The sequence below is a fragment of the Podarcis filfolensis genome, assembly GCF_964270895.1.
Source record: "Podarcis filfolensis genome assembly, chromosome: W".
NCBI classification, from domain to species: Eukaryota; Metazoa; Chordata; class Lepidosauria; order Squamata; family Lacertidae; genus Podarcis; species Podarcis filfolensis.
The window spans coordinates 19,413,468-19,438,783 of record NC_139619.1 but is presented as its reverse complement, the minus strand read 5'-3'; the positions used below and the strand labels follow the sequence as shown (position 1 = coordinate 19,438,783).

The 25,316-nt window shown below is 42.3% G+C and overlaps 1 protein-coding gene across 1 annotated transcript in view; it reads left to right on the top strand.

Annotated features, from left to right (window-relative positions):
- The window catches only part of LOC310753827 (androgen receptor-like), a 409,607-nt gene that overhangs the window by 49,505 nt on the left and 334,786 nt on the right, over positions 1–25,316 (top strand). The window contains exon 2 of the mRNA XM_083595177.1: positions 18,955–19,106. Within this exon, the coding sequence (XP_083451303.1) occupies positions 18,955–19,106 (152 nt within the window). The remainder of the gene's footprint in view (positions 1–18,954; positions 19,107–25,316) is intronic.

Genomic DNA, 25,316 nt, shown 5'->3' with positions numbered 1-25,316 from the left:
GTTCTTATACTGGTATGCTTATATATAAATTCATTAGTGGGTAGATATGAGGGGCGCTTATTAAAGTTTTCCCCTGATGTACTTCCCATAGACTGAGACAAACGAAACTGGGCAAGTTATTAGTCCTCCTCTACATAGCTACCCTCAAGAGTCACACACTTCTTCCATCGCTTTATGCAGCTATGGAGACCTCATCTGTAGAAGTTGTCAGGTTGCGTCAGAAGCCACAACTTGACCTCAGAAATCAGCATTTCATCATCTGGAAAAAGCTTGCCCTTCAAAAATAACTTCATGGTTGGAAAGAGGTGGAAGTCCGTTGGTATGAAGTCAGGAGAATAAGGGGGTGAGGAAGGATTTCATAGCCACAGGACCATGCTTCCATCTGAGCAACATGCGAGTTGTGAACCGGGGTGTTATCCTGCAGGAGACAGACACCTTTGAGCAGCATACCACACCTCTCGATTTTGATGGCTTTCTGTAATTTCTGCAGCAGTGTAGCGTAGTATGTCCTGGTAATTGTGGTACCCTTTGCCAGGAAATCCATCATCACTACTCCATGCTGGTTCCAAAAGACAGTGAGCATGACTTGTCCACTGACGGTTGGACACGTGCCTACTTTGGAGGTGGTGAGGCAGAGTGCTTCTATTGTTTGGACTGGGATTTAGTCTCTGGGTCATAATGATGGACCCATGTTTTGTCCTGAGTAATTAGTCTGGCGAAGAAGTCATCATGGTTTTCGTGACACATGGTCAAAAGAGCCTGTGTGCATGGGACTCATTCTTGCTTCTGGAAAGGTGTCAGCAGCCGGGGAACCTACTGTGTGGACACCTTTCCCATGTGCAAATGGTCATGAATGATTTTTTCAACAGAGCCCACACTGATCTTGACGTCTGCAGCTAGTTAGTGAACGGTTATGCGGCGATCCTCCAAAATGGCTGCCTCCACTTGCTGGATGGTGTCTTAATCAAAGGTGGACTGTGGTTGCCCAGGAATGGGAGCCATTTCCACCGAAGTCTGACCACATTTGAACTGACGATGCCAGTGCTTGACTACATCATACTATGGGGCATCCTCCCCATAAGTCCCTTTCATCTCATCAAATGTCTCCCGTGGTGTGCGCCCTTTCAAGTACAGGAGCCTTATGACCACTCTGGTCAACTGGTTCCATTATCAGACGTTACTCCACGTTAGCACCAGTAGCAAATAAACTTTTAGGAGTTCAGAGCTACAAATTACCACGTTACCTATGAAGAGATGTATCGTTATACATGTGCAATTTCATCCTCCTACAATAACCGGAAGTGGGTTAGGATAAATTTTTAATGAGCGACCCTCGTATCTTTACTTTTATTTACCCCTGCAGATTTTCTCCATGCAGTTTGATACCCATGTACAGGGGAGCACCTCCTTTTTTCCTCCCTGGTGTGGATCCAGTTAGTTCCTGATCAATAATTTAAGTCCTTTTACCTTCTCCAAATTGGTTCCAAATCCATTTATTTCAGAGAGGTTGCCGCTTTGGTGATGGTTCTTGAGGCCTCTTGCTGTGGGGTCTCAACTGCGGCGTGTGTCTGTGCTCAATCGCGGCGCTACCACAGCTCCCTCAGGATCTTTGGGAACGCTGTGAGAGTGTCCACTGACACCGCTAGACCCTCTGGGACCCGAAATAATCCTTCAGGCTTTATAGAGAAGGTGCATCTGCCATCCACCACTGCCCGTGGCAGACCCAGAAGTCTCCCATCATATTTTTCAAACAGCATCTCTTTTTAAAAAAGTCATAATCATAAATAAATAAGAATAAAAAAGTGCACCCCACCACCGAGACCATTCCATTGTTACTATCCAACCTCCCAAACTTTCAACACCTCTTGTGATGGTTTGACCCCTTTCCCCTTCAACAGCACAAATTATACAAACACCCTCTATATTTCCTCAAAATCATTTCCTTCATATTCCCCGTCTTATCTTAATGGCACACGTCCATTTATTGTTAATAGCTATATCCCACACCTCTTTATACCGTTCTTCCATTTTATATTCTGCTTGCCCCTTCCACTTCCTAGCGTAATAATACATGCAGCTGTCAATAAATTTGTGAGTAAGTCCTTCATAGCCTGCAAACCTTCCACCCCATATGTCAGGTCAGTACGTGCTCTCTCCTCTGCAAGCAGAAGCGACCACGGCTCGATGATTTTTATGGTCTTTATTTTACATTATGTACAAGTCAACAAGAGCTCACAGTAAATCAGTCTGAATTGTCTCAGTCAGTTGCCGTCAATTATTTATGGCTTCTTTTCCAACACCTAAATTGTGGGAGTTTTATGACCCTCCTCTTACTCCTCAGCTGTTTCTCTGTGTGCCTGAAACGTGCTGACATAATTCCCTCCCCTCCCTCCGAGTCAGAGCTTAACCCGTTTGGAGTTTGGAGGTCAGTCAGCTCTCCTGTTTCAGTCTTCTGCTCCTCTACCTGTGGAGGAATTAACCCTTCCCTACTGGTCCCTGCTTCATCTTCATCACTGAACCTGCTATTCTCTACCCCGTCTGGCTCCTGCCAGATGTTATCTTCCCTACTCTGTTGCTGCATGTCAGGAGACGCAGAACGATCCAAATGCGCCCTGACATCACCCTCCTCTCTAAGCCCCTCCCACTCCTCTTCTTCCTCACTAGCCACTGGGTGGGGGTGCTGATTCTTTCAAACTGATTCTCCTCTCACTGCTTACTACCCCTTCTGACCACCCTCTCAGTCTCAGTACTGTTTATGAAACTCTGGAGCATAAATATTGCTCACCAGTTCCTAAGAATTCTCGGAATGAATCGTTACCTTTCCAGGCCACTAAATACTTCAACCTTCTCCTACAACATCTGGAATCCAAAATTTGCTCTACTTCAAACTCTTCCTCACCATCCAGAATTACTGGCGGAGGAGGCGCTGCCTTAGCCTCTTGATACCTATGTGCTGGAATGAATGGTGACAATAAGGATCTATGAAACACCGGATGTATTCTCATGGTACCTGGCAATTTGAGTCTGAACGATACTGGATTAATTTGCTCCATTACTTCGAAAGGTCCCAACCTTCTTTGTTCTAATTTTTGACACCTCCCCTTGAGCAGCAGACCTTTTGAGGACAACCAGACACTATCTCCTACTCTAATGTCCCTACCCTCTTGTCTATGAGCATCTACTGTTTGCTTGTACACTGCCTTGGCTGCTTCCAAGGTCTCTTTTAACATTTCATGGAAACACCCCCTCTTCCCCATGAGCTGTTCAGCCTCTGTCACTGACAGCAACTCTTCTTGACCCGGAAAGGCCCTGGGGTGTAAACCATAATTAGCCACAAAAGGTGTTTGCTCAGTAGATGCATGTACCACATTGTTATACTAAGGTTACCAGACATCCCCGTTTCCTGGGGACAGTCCCCGGAATTACAAATCAGTCCCTATACAAAGTCCATTGAAGTTGAAGAGTGTCCCCAGATTCATTGAAAAAAATATGGTAACCTTATGTTATATGCGAATGCTGCCAAACTTAACTTCCCTACCCAATCATCCTGTTGGTAATTAGTGTAACATCTCAAATATCTAGCAGCTCCATCAATTTCTTCCAAAACTGCGAGGTAAACTGTATTCCCCTGTCAGAAATTATTCTTGGTGGCAGCCCATGTAGCTTAAACAAGTGGTCTATGAACATACTTGCAGTCTGTTGGGCGGAAGGCACCCTTTGACACAGTATAAAGTGTGCCATCTTAGTCAACAAGTCTACCACCACCCAAATTACAGTTTGCTTCTGTGACACTGGCAAGTCGGTTATGAAATCCATGCGGTGGGGGTGTCTGCTCCCCCAGGTATCACGGAATAACCCCACCACTTGGCCTTCCATCATACATGTCATCTCTTTCATCAGTACCACACCGACGTGCATTTATTCGTGCAAGGTTCAATGTCTTTCCATCGAACCTGCTGAACCACAGATTTTCCAAGGGTTTGGTGTCTCCGCTATGCGTGTGTGACGGGGAAACTGTTGAATCTCTTTCACATATAATGTTCAACTGTCCCCTACATAGCATAGCCAGGGCTAAATTCCTGGGTCCTGCTTTACTGCGCTTGGTTGGCAGGCCTGTTGAGTCACACGCCGCACTGCTTTTGCAGGATACAGATCCTTCTGTAACTCTGCAGGTGGCGAGATTTCTGAATGCGGTTATCTCACACTCAAAAACCACCAAAAAACAACAACAACATCAAAACTAATCGGACTGTTATGATGAGAGTGCATGTCGGAGTTCGTCTTCAGTTTTCCTTTTCTGTGATCCGTCCCTTGGAGCTCTCCTGGCCCCAAGCTGTCACTTGGCTCTGCTCAATGACCCACCCTTGCATCGTGGTGTTCACCTTCTGTTGTCGGATATATCTGTTTTTATGTCCCTGTGTTTTTATGTTTGTACATATTTTATGGGCTAATAGCCGTAAATAAATTGTAAATAAAAATAAAATTATGAAATCCATAGAGACCACCTCCCAAGGCTTGTTGGGCATGTCCAAGGGATTCAATAACCCTGCTGGTACTTCTCTCAATCCCTTTGCTCTTTGACACACCTTGCACACCCTTACATAACCCTCCACGTCTTCTCTCGCCTTAGGCCACCAAAAATGCCTCATGAATTGATACATTGTCTTGTTAAAACCAAAATGGCCTGCGGTAGGATTATCATGGTGTTGCCGTAGAACCGTAGCTCTTAAATTCCCTTCTGGAACATACATAGCTCCTTTCTTATACAACAACCCCTCTTTCTTCTCAAAACCTTCTTCCTTTCCCCTCCCCTGGGCTAACTCGGCTAACTTCTTCTGTGCAAATGTAGCTGTCTGTTCCCAGAACTCTCTACCACTCATCATTGCTGCAGCACACTGCCACTGTTCCGGCTTCAAAATTTCTCTCATCACTGGTGCTGCCTTTTTCATCCTATATTCAGGTTTTCGGGACAAGGTGTCTGCCCGGGCGTTTTGAGGCCCCGGTACATACACTATCTTAAAATTAAATCTAGCAAAAAACTGCCCACCTAATTTGCCTCTGATTTAAGTGCCGCACTGTGCCAATACTCTAAGTTCTTGTGGTCTGTGCGTACCTCCACTTGGTGCAGTTTACCTTCTAAAAAAATGTCTCCAAACCTTAAAGGAATCATGTATAGCCAGTAATTCCTTATCCCAGATCATGTAGTTTTGCTCATACAGGTTTAATTTCCTTGAGTGGAAAGCACATGGCCTCCAATCCCCTTTCTTGTCTTCCTGAAGCAACACAGCTCCTATCGCCCTGTCCAAGGCATCTGTTTCTACCACCATAGGTTTGTAGGGATCTACATGCACCAGATATTTTTCTGAAGCAAACATCCCCTTTAGCCTTTCAAAGGCCACTTGCGCCTCCTTGGTCCATTGGAACACTTTCTTACCTCTTAAGCAATCTGTGAGCAGTGTTGTGATGTGTGAGTAATTGGGCACAAACTTACGGTAATAATTCACAAATCCTAGGAACTCCTGCATGTCTTTCTTGGTTTTGGGCTGTTGCCATTCCAGCACTGCCTGCACCTTTTCCTTCTCCATGTGCATTCCTTGTGGTGAAATGCAATAGCCCGTGCAACTGTCATTTTTCCAACTTAGCATATAACCTGTGTGCCCTCAACCTTCTCAGTACCTTTGTGACATGTTCTACATGTTCCTCTAGGCTTTCTGAATAAATTAACACGTCATCCAAGTACAACAAGCAAAGGTTGTTCTGGATCCCTCCCAAAACATGATTAATAAATGCCTGAAAGGTGGCAGTCCCTGACTGCAGCCCAAATGGCATCACTAAGTACTCCAAGGCCCCAAATCTTGTACAAAATGTGGTTTTCCACTCATCTCCTTTGCAAATCCTTATCAGACTATACGCCCCTCGGAGATCTAGCTTGGTAAAAATTTTAGTCGACCTCACCCTCTCTAGCAAATCACTTATGCGTGGCAGAGGGTACGCCCTTGGCTTTACCTGGCAGTTTAGAATCCTATAATCACATACAAGCCTCCTGTCTTCTGTGTCTTTCTTCTTCACAAAGACAACTAGAGAACCCCCCCCCCCCAAGGCAGTAAATTCCCTAATGAAACCTCTATCCAAATTCTTTTGGAGAAACTATTTCAGGGCCTGTAACTGCCTCAGACATGGAATATAACTTACCAGTAGGTAGTTTGGCCCCCGGAACCAGATCTATTTTGCAATCATAAGGCCTATGGGGGGGCAGCTTGTCAGCTTCCTTTTCACAAAACACATCTCTATAAGCTACATACTGTGGGGGTATCAAGTTTTCATCACCAGTGAGTTTTCCCTGTACTTCTGCCCCCTTGCTCCCACTTCAATAGGCTCACCTATTCCCAAGCAGTGCTTCTGACAATAAGAGGAACCAAATGTTAGCGAACGTTGCCCCCACCCTTGTGGGAATGTTCAGGGAGGCAAGAGAGGATATATTGTTTAATTATATCCTTCCCAACTTGTGTTAACAAGTTCTACAATTTAGCAGAGTAATAGTCCCCTTTATACTTTCACAGCGGATAGGTTTGCCAGACTTGTATAAGCCTCTAAAATAAGTTTCCTGGTAATTCCCCTTTAGTCCCTCTTAAAAAGAATAGACATGACACAGTCTTGTATAAAAGTATAAAAGAGTTTACCCACACATTCTGTTCACAAATGGATCCCAGAAGGCAGACTTAGGTTACAAAATATATACACATGGAATCTATCCCATAAGGAGATAGTTCCTTTGTCCTCTCTTGGCTGGAAGCCAAGAAAGCATCTCAGGCTAAGGAGATGTTGCTTCTTCGAGGAATGGAGTCAGAGAGAGAGATGGCTGCCTCCCCTGAGCTATTTTGTTACCTGCACAAGTGAGGTCACACCCACCTCTGGTCACATGTAGAGGAAGTTTGTCCCAGCCCAGGAGGAAACAGGAAGTTCCGACTGGCTGGTCCAGACATCCCCTTTCTGAGTCCACTCTAGGAATGTTGTATTTGACTGCGCTGTGTTTCACATCCCACAACCCTATCACCGGATCATGTCATGTTAGCCAACTCATCGCCAGAACCAGTGGGTGTCCCGCCAGTTTAGTCATATGAAAGGCCATCGTCTTTGCATGGTGTGCCACCTCCATCTGCATCGACGGTGTCTCATAGGCCACCTTACCTGCCAGCAGCGGCCTCCCATTGATAGTCATTCCAGATAAAGGAAATGCCAGGGGTCATAAAATTAGCTGATACTCCTGAATCCACCAGGGCATGTACTTCTAACCTACGACCATTTGGGAATTATTCTGAAACATTTGTCCTTTATGAGAATCACAACACAATTCAATTCTTCGCATGTTTGATATATTGAGAATAACTATATGTAGGTTTGGCTCATCAGCAAAGAGCAATCGCTGAGACTTATGATTGCTGAAATTTTACCAAATTATGTAATGTGGGTATGAAGGTTTCCCCATGTGTTTCATGTCTTTGAATAGATTCTACTTTTGTGTAATCCAACATTCAAAATAGGTTAATTGATTACCATATTTCTTTGTCCCTGCACATGTGCCAATCTTCCCTATTGATACAATGGTTTCAGGAGAAGCACCATGTGAAACAGGTTAACACTAACACAGAAAAATATATGCTTTGATTAAGCAGGGATCACAGCACACATGTGAGGAAGCCTGTATGTGCTTTATAGAGTCAAAGCAGTTAATTTGGAAAAATGCCCCTACTGGAATTGGTTTCTGTACTTGGGACTATATAAAACTATAATTGGATTTAACTTTTGGATTAGACAAGTGAACCCAAGGTGCAATTAGCCTTTTTTTGTCTCTTTGGAAGGTGAGAAAACGATTTACCCCAGGCATCCCCAAACTCGGCCCTCCAGAGGTTTTGGGACTACAACTCCCATCATCCCTAGGTAACAGGACCAGTGGTCAGGGATGATGGGAGTTGTAGTCCTAAAATATCTGGAGGGCTGAGTTTAGGGGTGCCTGATTTACCCCTGAGTGCAGATCAAGGGAAGATAAAAACTCCCAGAGGATGGCAAAAGGTGAAGACATTTTTCACAAGATGTGTCAACATCTGTACCAGTTGGGAGGTTGCTGATGATCAATGAAAGCCCTTCTTAACACTATAGACCCGACCTCCCATCTATTCCTTATTTCAATTTCATATTACTTATAATTTAACTTCTTAATATATTCTTAACTCTTATGTCTAACTTGCAACTATTACTGAAGTTTCTCAAATGCTGCAACAGAGTTCAAACTACTGTAATTATATTTCAAATATTCTTTGAAAACCTCCCATTTTGAAACAAATTCCTGTTTTGGTTTATTCTTTATTTTTTTCTGATAGACCATCTAATACTAATAGTGTTAAGACCAACTTATGTTTTATTGTTTGTTAAGAAAATTTTGTGTTTATTTCAGGACCGAAAAGTGGTAGTTTTAGTTGGAAATAATATGGACAATGTTAACAGGTAGGATAGTAAATGGAAAATAATCCATGCACTATCACAAATTCTGCAACACAATATTTCACCCTCTGAACTTGCAGAAATCACCTGGTTATCAAGGGGCATCTTTTTGAAAAGGATAATTCTTACCTTCAGCTCCCCTACTCTTCCCTCGCTTTTAATTCAAAAGAACTTTTATATGAAAAGATGGAATATCACTTTTAAAAGATATTTTAAAGACAGTAGCATCAGACCTCTTATTACTCCCATAAAGAGTGCCGAGGCTTTTAGACTTGAGTTGGAGAGTGCAGCACAGGAGCGTGTTCTGTCAGAACGATTGCCAACAGATAATACACGGAGAGACTTTCCAGCCCAGCATTCCAACCCTGGCTCTCTGATTGATTTTCATTCTTCTCTAACGCAAATGACTAAAGGGACATCAGCTGACGATAACATCAAGTTGCCAAAAACAGATGACAATCCTCAGCTGTAGAAATAATGACCCCTGTCCTCCTATTAGTACCGATAAGACTAGTTATGCCAAAAGAATGTATATAAGTGATAAAAATAGGGAGGATCTATTAGCAGTATTTGAAAACAACCCAGTTATTCTTGAACCTTTGGCTAACCAAAATCTGATGCCTTTAGCAGACATTGATTATTATTATTATAATACTATTCACGAATTATTTTCTTCCTTTCTAAATCTCCAGTTCAGCAACAAACCTTCAAATAAGTATAATTGGTTTGATAAAGAATGTATCAACTACAAGAAAGAACTCAGAACCTGTCTAAAAGAAGCCTCTATCACTAACTCCCAAGGTCTCTGGAAGACCTATTTTGAAATGAAAAACGCTTTTAAGAACATGCTCCTGGGAAGCCAAATGATCCAAACCAAGCCAAATGATCCAAAATTGTTACTGCATTAGAAATTAAAGATACTAAAACCTTTTGGTCACTCCTTTCAATAAAAGGTACCACTGATTTTCCTAATATAAGTGATGAAGCTTGGATTACACATTTTACCGCTGTTTTTTATGATTCCCAAGTTTTTAAGATGGAAAATTTTAAACCTTCTTCAGCAATAATCACACAATTTCAAATTACTGTTGAGGAGATGAAAAAGATAATTCTTTCGTTTAAGCAAGGAAAATCCCCTGGTATGGACGGCATCTCAGTAGATCTGCTGAGATTAAATGTGGAATGGTGGGCCATTAATCTTGTCCCGCTCTTTAACTCTATTAATCACTTAGGCCTTGTACCTAAATCGTGGAATAACTCAATAGTGGTGCTGATTTTTAAAAAAGGTGATACGAATTGCCAAGAGAATTACAGGCCTATTAGTTTGTTACCATGCATAAGTAAAATCTATGCCAAATTCCTGCTTATTAAACTGGAAGAATGGGTGCTTACAAAAGGTCTACCTGGTAAGGAACAAGCTGGTTTCAAGGCAGGTTCTTCAACTCTTGACCAGTGTCTAGTGTTAAGTCATTTTGTGGACAAATATGTCTTGAGAAACAAACGAAGACTTTTGGTTGCATTTGTAGATTTAAAAAGTGCCTTTGATTTGGTCGATCGTAATAAATTGTGGACCAAATTAGAACACCTCGGTATTGCCCCATACCTGCTTACATTGATTCAAAGTTTACACTCCAATAACCAAATATATGTTAAAGTTTCAAAAGATGGTAGACTTGTAGGCCCAATTATGAATAACCGAGGAGTTAGGCAAGGCTGTATCTTGGCCCCTACCCTATTTAATCTCTCTTTATCTAACCTTTCATTATTTCTTCAAAATGTAACCACTCATATTCCTTATTTAAATAATATCCTAGTTTTTTATTACTTTATAACCTCAAAATTAACTATGATAAGACAAAAATTTTTCAATTTACCAAGAGAGGGAACCCAAAAACTTGGATAATCAATGGACATCTAATACAAGAAGTTAAGCATTTCAATTATCTGGGAATTGTATTTAAAAATAACATGAATTGGAACACACATATCTGTGCTGCAATAGCTAACGCTAAAGTGACAGCTCACCATATTAAATCTTTTTTCCCCCTCTCCTGTAGGAAATAGATATATTCCAGCTGTATTGCAAGTGACTGATATGAAACTTTGTGCCCAACGTTTATATGGCACCCAAGTGTGGATTTCAGGTGACCTTAAGTGGTTGGATAAATTTCACGCATCCCTTCTGAGGTCATTATTAGGACTTGCAAATTCTGTTAAATATGAATCAATATGTTGTGAGTTGGGAATACTTCCTTTATCAGTAAGAGTATGGCTGAGAACCTTGAAATATTGGATCTTCCTGCATTATAGAGCCCTAACTCCTAACTCTCTCCTTTACGACCTCTTAAGTGATAATACAATTTACAATTTATCATTAATTTGTAGGAGAAAATTGAACTCAATAGGGCTTCATCTAGTTGACTTTGAAAATTCTGACCCCAAAGATACTTGGGAAATTACTTACTTATTCAAACCTTTATTAGGCATTATACAAATAAAACGATAAAAAAAAGTAACATATAAAAGCCTTGAGATATATACAGAAAGGCAGTTGGCTACATACATATATATATATATACATATAAAATCAGTGGTTTTCCTTGTTAACCTGCTCCTTGGAGGACTGCTACCAAAAACTCGGCTACCCCCGCCGTTACCCTTTGGTCAACGTCGGATAGGCAGAATCCCACACATTCACCTTGTTGGGGCTCCAGACCACCCAAGAGAGGGGACAGCACGCGTTGACGGAGCGTACTGTACAATGGGCACTGAAAGAGAATGTGCTCTACCGTGTCCGGGACATTCATAAAACATCTGCATAATCTCTTGTTTCTAGGGATGTTTTGATATCTTCCCCTGACAAATGCTGAGGGAAAAACATTCAAACGGGCCAGCATAAAAGCCCTACGTTGGGCTGGAATTATTAATTTGGTGACGTAATTGGCTCTGCTATCTAAGATATTTAAATCATAGAATATGGGCGAGCAAATTTTGTTTACAGCTGCCATAATATTTTGCCTCTCGACATCCTTTAGTCTAGTTAGGATATTATGGAAAATATATTGCTCATTAGAATTGTACAGGGGCTCCAGCTCGATGCCTAAAGATTCAATCTTTTTTTCGAGGTACTGATACCATCTTGATTTGTAGGAGTCTTTGAGCAAATCAGCGAGCAGACTTGATGGAGGGCAGCGAAAATGGCAGCGTAACCAGTACTTGATTGAGGTGGACCAGGCCCAATATTCCATTGTGTGTATGCCTATTTCTGCACACATTGTTTCATATTTGATCACAGCTGGGAGTCCAAGAATACGTCTCAGAAAGCTGGAGTGAATCTTTTTTAAATCACTATTATATGCTTGGACCCATAGCGGGATTCCATAGAATATCTGGGATTGCACTTTTGTTTGGAATATCTGATTGGCCGCAGGAATAAATTGATTGCCTTTCTGATAATAAAAACGGGCAACTGCTGATGAGGTGCACTTTGCCTGTTTTATGGCATTTGTGCGATGATTTGCCCACCCTAAATTGCTCTGGAATAAGATTCCCAGATACCTATAGATTTTCACTTGTTGGATTTCCTGCCCTTTTATTTTCCATTTCTCTAATTTCCAACCATTCGAGAAGACCAAAATTTTTGTCTTCTCGTAATTTATAGAGAGCTTGTTACATTCGCAGTAAAGGATCAGAGAAGATATAAGACGTTTCAGACCTTGGGAAATTATCAGGAAGAATTTTACAGGAAAAAGTGTTCTCTCCACTCTCGAGGTTGCAAAGCACAGCACTTGCTCTCCTCTGTATTTAAATCTCCCTTTGTGTAGAGATTTTCAAAAGGGATACATGACAAATCTGAAGAATTATGAACTGTGCAGGCTGTTTATGTCAGCCAGATTTAATATGTTTCCCTTGATGATAGTAAGAGGAAGATATTTAGTTCTCCCAGAAGCAGAGCGTCTCTGCAAATGTGGTAGGCAGGAACCTGATACGTTGGAGCATATTTTCTTTTCTTGTGAGTTTGGCATTTATTCCAGAAGACAATTGTTAGAGGCCTTACAACTTAACAGGCTCGGTTCTATGCCGCCAACGGTTCAGGACCTGCACTTGGACAGGAATGATCAAATTACTCTAATAGTGGCTAAATTTTTGAGTGCTGTCCATGAGGAAAGGCTGGGCCATTATAGAGAGATTTAGTGGTTCTTGATTGGTCGGTGATGTGGTAGTGTTATACTGTATTATTTATGCAAATTGTTATGCCGAATTCGTATTTTGCACAATCTGTATACGGTGTTTGTTTTATAATGTGTGGTTTGCTGTGCCTAATAAAGGATTGATTGGATTGGGTTGAAAAAAAGGGAGCAAGTGCTTTTATTTTTATTTTCTTCCTAAATAGCTTTCCTCCATATTAAAAAGGAAGGTTATTTATTTATTTCTTTAAATGAGATTAAGTCTTTGCTTGCTTGTCCTCCCCTTTGATAAAAAGGGAGAGATTGATGGGGTGAGTTTTTTTTGGGGGGGTGGCTTCTGTGTCAGGGGGAAATGGGAGAAGATTTAACTGGCTGCCTTCTGCTGAAATGGGAGGTTGGGTACTGTGTGATAATGATGGGGAGGGTGAGTGTTTTATTTTTCTTTCTTTTTCTTAGTTGCTAGGAGATGATGGATATTTGTTTATTTTCATATTTCTTTTTTGTATGTGGTGTATTAAAATGAAATAAAAATAAAATTTAAAAAAGAATGATAGGGAGGGTACAAGCAAACACGTGTCTACTCACAAGCAAGCCCTACTGAATTCAATGGGGCTTACTCCCAGGAAAGTAGAAGTAAGTTTAGTTGAACTCAGTGGGGTTTATGCATGCATAGATTGTACTTAGACCTCTGAGTGGGGAAGCAGATGCAACTTGACTAGTAAATCACTTGACCTATTCTTAAATTAGTTGAAAATATGTTAAATATATTATATGGAAGTTTATTTAATATGTTTTATGAAATCTACTACTTTACATTTTAAATCCCTCAACTGCCATGGGGAGGTGCAGCAAGGCCCTCTACCATCGTGGGGAGGTGCGGCAAAGCTCTCTGCCGCCCCAGGGAAGCGCACCCTCCGTCACTGTAGAAAGGCGTGGCCAGGCCCTCTGCTGCCAGGGATAGTCGTGGTGTGGCCCTACTCCATCATGGGGCTGCACGGCAAGGACCTCCTCTGCCGTGGGGAGAACCAATGAGGCCCTTTGCCGTAGTGGATAAGCGCGGTAAGGGCATTAGCTGTTGCAGAGAGGTGCGGTGAGGCCCTCCACCACTGTGGGGAGGCACGGTGGGGGCCTTCTCCTCCACGAGGGTTCCCGGCTAGGCCCTCCATCGCGGATAGGCGTGGTGAGGCGCTCCTCCTCCCGCAGGGATGCCTGGTGAAGCCTTCTGCTTTTGTGGGGAGGCACAGCAGGGCCCTTCATTGTTGCAGGGAAGCCCGGTAGGGCCCTCCACCGCTGTGGATATATTATTATTATTTTTTTTTATTTTTTATTTATACCCCACCCATCTGGCTGGGTTTCCCCAGCCACTCTGGATGGTTTTCAGTAAAATACTAAAATACAATAATTTGTCAAATATTAAAAGATTCCTTAAACAGGGCTGCCTTCAGATGTCTTCTAAAAGTTTGGTAGTTACTTTTCTCTTTGACATCTGGTGGGAGGGCGTTCCACAGGGCGGGTGCCACTACCGAGAAGGCCCTCTGCCTACTTCCCTGTAACTTGGCTTCTCGTAGTGAGGGAACCGCCGGAAGGCCCTCGGTGCTGGACCTCAGTGTCTGGGCAGAACGATGGGGGTGGAGACGCTCCTTCAGGTATACTGGACTGAAGCCGTTTAGGGCTTTAAAGGTCAGCACCAACACTTTTAATTGTGCCCAGAAACGTACTGGGAGCCAAAGTAGGTCTTTCAGGACCAGTGATATATCGAGATATCGTGATGTTTAGCTGGTGATATATCATGCTATTGAAAACCAGATATCGCCCAGCCCTACACCAAGGTGATAGCCGGGGAAATAGAGAGCAGGAAGACACCATACATGTTTTCTATGACCTGTAACCTTTCCTGATGTATGTGGAGATGTTTTATGGCTCTTTTTTTGCTGTGTTTGAACTACCACATAAGCTTTAGTACCGAAGTGCCTTGGGGCAGACCTTCTCAACTGGCACGTTGGGTTGAGGGCTGTCCTATTGCAATAGATAAAATAAATAAAAATGCTGGGTCCCTTAATCTGGATGCTGGACTTGAAATTGTTTCCTTGGTTCTGTGGTTTATTGAAAAGGTGGTCCCTAACCCAAGTAACAAATGGAGGTGGTGTAGAGGTGAATTCTTACCACTTTGTCTTTTGAGAATTTTGTCTCTGATTCCTCTGGAGGAAAATTCCACCAGGCAATCCCCTGGTAGCTTCTTCATTCTGGCAAATGCAGATCTAACTCAAAAGCTCTGTCAATAGCCTCCAGCATCTCTTCTTTTTTCTTCCTCAAGACTTCCACTAATCCTATAGGCAGTCTCTCTTTAATATTTTCATCCTTGTTACACAACTCCACAAAATCTCAAAACGGATTCCTTCTGTCTCATTTCCAGCATGGGCATCTGGTCTGCCAGCTGCTCTTTATGCACTTGCTCCCTTTTTTCTGTGGCTCAGATCATCAGCTTCTTATAGCAAAATTCAAGCTTAAACTGAAGAAAGTAGGAAAAACCACTGGGCCGGTAAGCTACAATCTAAGTCAAATCCCATATGAATACACAGTAGAAGTGAGGAACAGGTTTAAGGATTTAGATTTGGTGGACAGAGTGCCTGAAGAACTATGGATGGAGGCTCGTAACATTATACAGGAGGCAGCAACTAAAACCATCCCAATGAAAAGGAAATGCAAGAAAGCAAAGTGGCTGTCCAATGAGGCCTTACAAATTGCGGGGGAGAGAAGGCAAGCAAAATGTGAGGGAGATAGTGAAAGATACAGGAAATTGAATGCAGATTTCCAAAAAATAGATAGGAGAGACAAGAAGGCCTTCTTAAACGAGCAATGCAAAGAAATAGAGGAAAACAATAGAATGGGAAAAACCAGAGATCTGTTCAAGAAAATTGGAGATATGAAAGGAACATTTCGTACAAAGATTACCATAATAAAAGACAAAAGTGGAAAGGACCTAACAGAAGCAGAAGACATCAAGAAGAGGTGGCAAGAATACACAGAGGAATTATACCAGAAAGAAATGGATGTCTCGTACACCCCAGGTAGTGTGGTTGCTGACCTTGAGCCAGACATCCTGGAGAGTGAAGTCAAATGGGCCTTAGAAAGCACTGCTAATAACAAGGCCAGTGGAAGTGATGATATTCCAGCTGAACTATTTAAAATTTTAAACGATGATGCTGTCCAGGTGCTACACTCAATATGACAGCAAATTTTGAAAACTCAGCAGTGGCCAGAGGATTGGAGAAGATCAGTCTACATCCCAATCCCAAAGAAGGGCAGTGCCAAAGAATGCTCCAACTACCGCACAATTGCACTCATTTCACACGCTAGCAAGGTTATGCTTAAAATTCTACAAGGCAGGCTTAAGCATTATGTGGACCGAGAAGTCCCAGAAGTGCAAGCTGGATTTCGAAGGGGCAGAGGAACCAGAGACCAAATTGCAAACATGCGCTGGATTATGGAGAAAGCTAGAGAGTTCCAGAAGGACATCTACTTCTGCTTCATTGACTATGCAAAAGCCTTTGACTGTGTCGACCACAGCAAACTATGGCAAGTTCTTAAAGAAATGGGAGTGCCTGATCACCTCATCTATCTCCTGAGAAATCTCTATGTGGGACAAAAAGCTACAGTTAGAACTGGATATGGAACAACTGACTGGTTCAAAATTGGGAAAGGAGTACGGCAAGGCTGTATATTGTCTCCCTGGTTATTTAACTTATATGCAGAATTCATCATGCGAAAGGCTGGACTGGATGAATCCCAAGCTGGAATTAAGATCGCCGGAAGAAATATCAACAACCTCAGATATGCAGATGACACAACCTTGATGGCAGAAAGTGAGGAGGAATTAAAGAACCTTTTAATGAGGGTGAAAGAGGAGAGCGCACAATATGGTCTGAAGCTCAACATCAAAAAAACGAAGATCATGGCCACTGGTCCCATCACCTCCTGGCAAATAGAAGGGGAAGAATTGGAGGCAGTGAGAGATTTTACTTTCTTGGGCTCCATGATCACTGCAGATGGTGACAGCAGTCACGAAATTAAAAGACGCCTGCTTCTTGGGAGAAAAGCAATGAGAAACCTAGACAGCATCTTTAAAAGCAGAGACATCACCTTGCCAACAAAGGTCCGTATAGTTAAAGCCATGGTTTTCCCAGTAGTGATGTATGGAAGTGAGAGCTGGACCATCAAGAAGGCTGATCGCTGAAGAATTGATGCTTTTGAATTATGGTGCTGGAGGAGACTCTTGAGAGTCCCATGGACTGCAAGAAGATCAAACCTATCCATTCTTAAGGAAATCAGCCCTGGGTGCTCACTGGAAGGACAGATCGTGAAGTTGAGGCTCCAATACTTTGGCCACCTCATGAGAAGAGAAGACTCCCTGGAAAAGACCCTGATGTTGGGAAAGATGGAGGGCACAAGGAGAAGGGGACGACAGAGGACGAGATGGTTGGACAGTGTTCTCGAAGCTACAAACATGAGCCTGACCAAACTGCGGGAGGCGGTGGAAGACAGGAGTGCCTGGCGTGCTCTGGTCCATGGGGTCACGAAGAGTTGGACACGACTAAACGACTAAACAACAACAACAACAATAGGAGGTCAGCTGCTTACCTTTCTGCTGTCCGAGGCTTCTCAATATGGAGCCAGCTGTGATGTCTGCCTGCACTGTGCCACTTGGACCTGTCTAAAATGGGATCCTCTGACTCTGTCAGAGGCAGGGAGCAGCAGAGTACAACGTGCATGTTCGGGTTCGGTACGTTTCCACAGCAACAGAATTCCTGGACTTGCAGCAGAGCGGCACAGCGCATGCTTCTTGTGTGAGTGAGCTTGCAGAAGAGAGAGAGTCCACACACTGTTGTTCCTCTAACAGCTTTATTTACATCAGAATGATAAAATAACAAACAGACCATCCGAGACGGCAGGCATGGTGTCTCTGCCTCTTGGCAGAAAAAGTAACTCACAGACAAAGAACTCAGCTTTCTCCGAATGTAGGGAAAAGCTCCTCCCCAGATGCAGGACACACACAGAGCTGTTAACCCTGTAAGCTCCAAACCTCACAGTACATGGGTTATCTTCATCATCCCCTGCAATCTGGGAGTTACAGGGGGCTGCATTGCCTTCGCTACTCCCCTTTTTACTCCATTCGAATCTTCCTTGTCTTGGTGAAGCTGCTTTCATGTTCGCGGTTGACCCGGAAGTGTATAGTCTGATGGTTAATAATAATAATAATAATAATAATAATAATAATAATATTTATATGCCACCCATCTGACTGGGTTGCCCCAGCCACTCTGGACACTTCCAGCATCCCTCTGCTGACACCACTGCCCCTCTGGGTAGTACCACCCACTTTGAGAACCACTGTATTAGTCCATTCCAAAAGTTAATAAATACCAAAAAGGAAATGATAAACTGAGGGTCCAGAAGCTTAATGTGAGCCAATCGGGCGACGCAGCAGGAATAAAAGCTGATGCAATTTAAGGCTGCATCAACAGAAGTCAAGTGTCCAGATCAAGGGAAGTCATAGTATCACTTTTATTCTGCCTTGGTCAGGCCCCACCTGGAGTCCTGTGTCCAGTTCTGAGTGCCAAAGTTTAAGGAGGATATTGACAAGCTGGAATGTGTGCAGAGGAGAGTGATCAATATGAAAAATATTGTCATTTACGCTGCCATTCCACAAAGGTAAAAATAAGGCCAACCTCTCAATACATTTATATTCTTGATTATTAAGTACTGTGTTTCTCTCATATGTAAGCTTTCTCATTAAGACAGTTTGCAGAGGTTTTCTTAACCAATCATTTATTGGGGCAGGGTCCTTTATTTCCCCATTTTTTGTGCAATGCACTGTTTCCTGTTGTTAGCAGTACAGTAATCGGTATCAATGACTTCAGAATGAAGTATCGAAAGGAGAGCTATTTTAGGGTTTCTTGGGAGATCATAGCCTGTACATAAAATTCAGTACTTCTGTCCAGAAAGGCATTATTTAAAAAATAAATAAATCCCTAGACTCATCTAGTCCACCCCCTGCCTTAATTCTGTTACACCTCCAACAATGTATGTTTTGGCCAAAAGTGTTACTAATTCTACATGGAGTTAAGTACCAGTAGAATATTGTCTTAAGATATTTCTCTTTCAGGTTCACGCTAATAAACATTTTTTGGAATATTCTTTAATATCCAGTAGTTCTTATGCATTTGCCAACATCTGATGCTTTGCCCTTCTCTCTCTTTTGCTTCCAAAGGTTGCAGTCTGCAAGAGACCATGTTCTGCCCATTGACTATTACTTCCCACCACAGAAGACATGCTTGATCTGTGGGGACAAAGCTTCTGGGTGCCATTATGGAGCACTCACCTGCGGGAGCTGCAAAGTCTTTTTCAAGAGGGCAGCTGAAGGTAAATCATCTTTTTGTGTGTTTGTGGTGTGTGTGATTGAATGCAAATCAGAAGATGACTGTAGATTTCATTCCCAATGCACAAATATAGAATGGTGTACCCCTGGCTTGAAAGCAGAACAACAACATGAGCCAATGGTGTGATGAAGCAGCAAAAAAGCTAATCCTATTCTCTGCTGCATCAGCAGAAATCAAGGGAAATAATGGTCCCACCCTATTCTGCCTTAGTCAGACCCTGCTGGGAGTCCTGAATTCAGTTATCATCAGCACAGTTTAAGAAGTACAGTATATTGGCAAGCTAGGATGTGTGCAGAGGAGGGTGATCAGTATGATCAAGGACCTGGAAACCAAGCCCAAAGAGGAACAGTCAAGGGAGTTAGGAATGTTTATCCTGGAGAAGAGAAGGTGGAGAGCTGACATGAGAGCCATCTGAAGGGCTATCACAGGTGAGATGGATCAAGCTTGTTTTTTCTTGATCCAGAAAGTCCTGAACAAATGCATTCAAATTCCAAGAAAGGAGATTTCAACTAAACATCAGGAAGAGCTTTTCTTCAGCCTGACTCCCTCCTCTGGCAACCTGCACAGAATTTTGCTTAATGGTTGCCATCAACTTGATTTTAATTAATTTTTATAATGAAATATTTTTAGAATGTTGGATTATTTGATTGTTTGATTATTTGATTGTTGCTGTTTTTTTAAAGATATTTATTAGAATTTTCCATTTTATACAAACAAAGAAAAAAAATTAAAAAGAAAAAATAATAAAAACACATAAAGTTCATAACATATTTTTCAATAACATATTTCCCTGACCTCCTCATGCCTCCCCTTCTTGTATTCCAGTTCAAATTGTTTATCCAGCAAATCCTTATCTCATAGCATTACAGCTAAAAAACCCCTTATTTTCTATCCATCTTCTTAAATTATTGTAGCTTAAGCTTTTACTTATATACAAAGAAAAAAGAACCATTTTTTCATATTCTTTTAAACCATTACAGCTAAAAACCACTTAATTTCAATCCAACATCACTCAACATTCATTAATATTGCAGTGTTTTTGTAAGTAATCCTTGAATTTCTTCCATTCTTCTTCTGCCGACTCTTCTCCCTGGTCTCGGATTCTGCCAGTCATTTCTGCCAATCCCATAAAGTCAATCAACTTCGTCTGCCATTCTTCCAGAGTGGGTAAATCTTGCGTCTTCCAATACTTTGCGATGAGTATTCTTGCTGCTGTTGTAGCATACATAAAGAAAGTTCTATCCTTTTTTAGCACCAATTGGCCGACCATGCCCAAGAGAAAGGCCTCTGGTTTCTTCACGAAGGTATATTTAAATACCTTTTTCAATTCATTATAAATCATTTCCCAGAAAGCCTTAATCCTAGGGCACGTCCACCAAAGGTGAAAAAATGTACCTTCATTTTCTTTACATTTCCAACATTTGTTATCGGGCAAATGGTAAATTTTTGCAAGCTTGACTGGGGTCATGTACCACCTATATATCATTTTCATAATATTTTCTCTTAAGGCATTACATGCCGTAAATTTCATACCTGTGGTCCACAACTGTTCCCAGTCAGCAAACATAATGTTATGTCCAACATCTTGTGCCCATTTAATCATAGCAGATTTAACTGTTTCATCCTGAGTATTCCATTTCAACAGCAAGTTATACATTCTTGATAGTATCTTAGTTTTGGGTTCTAACAGTTCTGTTTCTAGTTTGGATTTTTCCACCTGGAAGCCAATTTTCTTGTCCAAATTATAAGCCTCCATTATCTGAAAATAATGAAGCCAGTCTCGCACTTTATCTTTTAGTTTCTCAAAGCTCTGCAATTTCAATTTGTCACCTTCTTGTTCCAAAATCTCCCAATATTTTGGCCATTTGGCCTCCATATTGAGCTTTTTCTGAGCCTTCGCTTCCATCGGTGATAACCACCTTGGGGTTTTATTTTCAAGTAAATCTTTATATCTTGTCCAGACATTAAACAATGCTCTTCTGACAATATGGTTTTTAAATGCTTTATGAGCTTTAACCTTGTCATACCACAGGACTTCCGGTCAGCGCCAGCAACGGTAATGGCGGATTTCCTCCGATCTCCGGAGGAAATCTGCTTCGTGGAGCTAGGGTTCTACCGCTACGGCGAAGCGGGGACCCGAAATAAATCACAGGTGGGGAAGCCTGTGAACTGAAGGCTCGGCGGGCTCCATTTGCGCCCCCCCCCCGCTGCAAAGGAGCCTTTTTAAAGGCTCCGGAACAGACCGGGGGTGAGCGGCGCGGAGCTGAGAGCTGTCTACCCGTCTCGCGAAGTGAAGCCGCATGCCATGGTTGGAGAGCGCTGACTTCTTCCTTTGATCATTTGGACTAAAAGTAACAACCCGTGAGTAATACGGAAATTGGATATTAAAAACTTCTTTTTTGATTCGGCACGAGCGGGGAAGGCGCAAAGAGGAAGTCCGTCTCCCCCTTTTGTAAACATTTTAAAGCAAGGACAAGATAACTAAGGTTGAAAAGAACGTCTTCTTCGTGAGAAGTTAAAAGTAATTAATTTCACGTTTTGGCAGTATAAGTGAATGTGCTGGAGGATAAGAGTTAACTTTGAGAGTGGAATTGCTACCCCCTCCCAGGACCCGGGAGCGATCCGTGAGGGAGCCTGTTGAAGAGATATAGAAGGCTTTGACAGCTGTCAAACTAGCTGTCAAAGCTGAGAGGGAAAAAAAGAGAGAGAACTTTGTTTCTATTGCCTCGGCTGGCTATATTTGTTACATTTAGGCAACAAATTGTCGAAAACAAAGGAAAATAAAGGACTTTTGGATTAGAACTGGAAGGAATACTAAGTAACCAGTACTCCCCTAGAGGGGGCTCTGGGACATTACAGAATGGCTGTAAGTGGAAAAATACAGATGGAACTGGAGAAAATCTTTCTTCGTCTGGGAAAATTTCAAGAACAAAGCATTGTTTTGGCTAGAAATGCTACAACATTGAATGAAAAAGCAAATAAACTTGCGGAAATTGGAAGGGACCTGACTCAAGCCTTTGTACCAGAACAAAAAGACTTTGCATCTGAGCTAAAAACTCTTGCAGCTGAACAAGAAAAGAAATTTGAGAAACCTGAAAAAGTGGGAGAAGAAACACATGACAAGTTAGAGGGAAAGGAAGGAGGAGCTATAATGCAGCAGAGGATTAAAGAGAGTCAAAGGCCTGCAAAGATGGACATAAAGGAAAAGACAAACTTGATTAAAGTGGAAGCAGGAGTTTCTGAGACACTTGGACTTAAAAGAAGTAAAAAACAAGATTTGGATTACAATTCTAAATATGGAGGCCTGGCAGGCCAAAGGCCTGTAAAGATGGATTCAAAGGAAAAGACAAACCTGATTAAAGTGGAAGCAGGAGTTTTTGGGATTTTTGGACTTAAAAGAAGTAAAAAACAAAACTTGGATTACAATTCTAAATATGGAGGCCTGGCAGGAAGAAACATGGACCTTATTGGGACAGAGCTTCTCCGAGATTTGGTGTTTATCATAAAGGACTATCAAAAAAACCGGCAGAGAGGAAAGGAGAGAGATTTAAGGGCCTCGGACGTGAGGTCACCAGGCTGACACCAGATGGATTGATGGACATCGGTTGGAGATTGAAACCGGGAAAGGCGGGGAGTGGGGTTTTGGGTATCCAAAGGCGGTACAAATATATTTGGTTTTTTTTATGTAAATATTTTGTTTTGTTACTTAGATTAAAATGGGGAATTCGTGAAATGGAATTGGGGTTGACTTTAGAAAAAGGTATTAAGAATAAGTTTTGATGTATAAAGATTGAGGTTTATGTTAAAATTGGTTAAGTAAAAGGATTTAAATATAATAAGGTAAAATTTGGGGACAGGAACTTGTTGAATTAAAAACTGAATTGGAATACAAGAAGGAGATGTGGGGAAGTCAAGGAAATATGTGATTGAAAGTTATATGTTTGTTTTTTGTTTTTTTTTGTTTTTTGTTTTTTGTTTTTCTTTAAACTTTTTGAAAATTTCAATAAATATTTTATATAAAAAAAAACACCTTGTCATACCACAGATATGCATGCCACCCGAAAACATTGTTAAAACCTTCTAGATCCAAAATGTCTGTGTTCTCAAGAAGCAGCCAATCTTTCAACCAGCAGAACGCTGCTGATTCATAATAAAGTTTAAAGTCTGGCAGGGCAAATCCACCCCTTTCTTTTGCATCAGTTAATATCTTAAATTTTATTCTTGGCTTCTTGCCCTGCCAGACAAATTTAGAAATGTCTTTCTGCCACTTCTTGAAACAGTCCATCTTGTCCACAATTTGCAATGTCTGAAACAAAAACAACATTCTAGGCAATACATTCATCTTTATAGCTGCAATTCGACCCAACAAGGAGAGCTTCAAATTTGTCCAAATTTCTAAGTCTTTTTTCACTTCCGCCCAACATTTTTCATAATTATCTTTAAACAAATTCCCATTTTTTGCTGTCATATTAATCCCCAAGTATTTCACTTTCTTCACAACAGTTAGTCCTGTTTCATTCTGAAACTTCCCTCTTTCAATCGGTGTTAAGTTTTTCTCTAAAACCTTAGTTTTTGACTTATTCAATTTAAATCCTGCCACTTGGCCAAATTCTTGAATTACTTCTAAAACTCTTTTGGTACTAGATTCTGGCTCCTGTAACGTCAAAACTAGATCATCTGCAAATGCTCTCAGTTTATACTGTCTAGCTCCAACCTGTATACCTTTAACCAACCGGTCCCTTCTAATCATGTTCAGCAGGACCTCCAGGACCGAAATAAAGAGCAATGGGGAAATTGGGCATCCCTGTCGTGTCCCTTTCTCTATCTTAAATTGTTCCGTAACCACATTATTTACAATTAATTTAGCCTTTTGTTCAGAATATATTGCACCTATACCATTCTCAAAACCTTGGCCTACCCCCATACCCTGTAAGTTCTTTTTCATAAAACTCCAAGAGATATTGTCAAAAGCTTTCTCCGCGTCCACAAATATCAGAACTGCTTTAGTGTTTATATTCACTTCTAGTTTTTCCAAGATATCAATTACGTTCCTCAAGTTATCAGACAAATGTCTTCCCGGGAGAAAGCCCGCTTGGTCCTTATGAATCTCTTCCATCAATACTGTAAAGGAATTAGGGGTTGCTCGTGCGTAAGGGGTGATTGCTGCTTTAGGCAACGATCTCTGGCTAAACCTTTCCCTGGCCGCACAGCACGAAGTCCGTGGCTGTGTCAGTCGCTGGCAGAATCCGTTAGTGGGTGTTTCCTAAACTTCCTCCAGCATAAAAGCTGTTTGACACCAAGTCTCCTCCTAAATTCTCTGCGTGGAAGTCTTCTGCGCAGAGTGGGCGTCGCCAGCGGGGTTCCTGGGCTCTCCCCGCTGGTTTCTGTGGCAGAGTCTTGGAGCCATCCCTCTGACTTCCTGGTTTCACGCCCATTCCCTTCCCCGGAGGAAAACGTCTCTCTCCCCCTGCTGGTCCCTTCTCCTGCATCGTCTGGGAGTGTTACCTCCACTCTGGGCTCCGATGGCAGTTCCCTGACATCCACCTCCCCCCCAGGACCCCCCTCACCTCTGTCCCGTTCCTTTGGCCTAAATTCCTCCCTTACCTCTGACGGTGATGCGGGGAATCCCCGGAAGGAGCTATCCCCATCCTCTGAAGAGTCAAACATAGCTCTCCACCTGCTGCTATCTCTTTGCAGCGGGTAATCTTCCCAATCCGATTCCTCTCCCTCGGATACCTCTCCTTCCTCCTCTTCGGAGGCCGGGAACCCCATAAAATCCTCTTCCTCATCTGTGGTGCCAAATTGCTCCTCCCAAAACCACGCTGTAGGTTTGGGCTTCCTTGGGAACCTGCTGTGAAACTCCCTCCGGAGATACTCATCCCTGATGGTTTCCGCAGGAACCCACGTGTTTTCCGACTCGGGTTCCCCCTCCCAAGCCACCAAATACTCCACCTGTCCCCCACGCCATCTTGAATCGAGTATTTCCGCGGCTTGACTACTAAGTTCCCTCTCCTCTACGTGTGGGTGTGTGTGGACCTCTCTCTCTCGTCCTGGAAATTCCCGTCCCTCCCTATATGGTGAGAGTAATGACCGATGGAACACTGGGTGTGGTTTCATGCTGGTCGGCAACTTGAGCCTGAAAGCCACTGGATTTACCTGCTGGGTCACCTCAAAAGGTCCCAGCCGCCTTGGC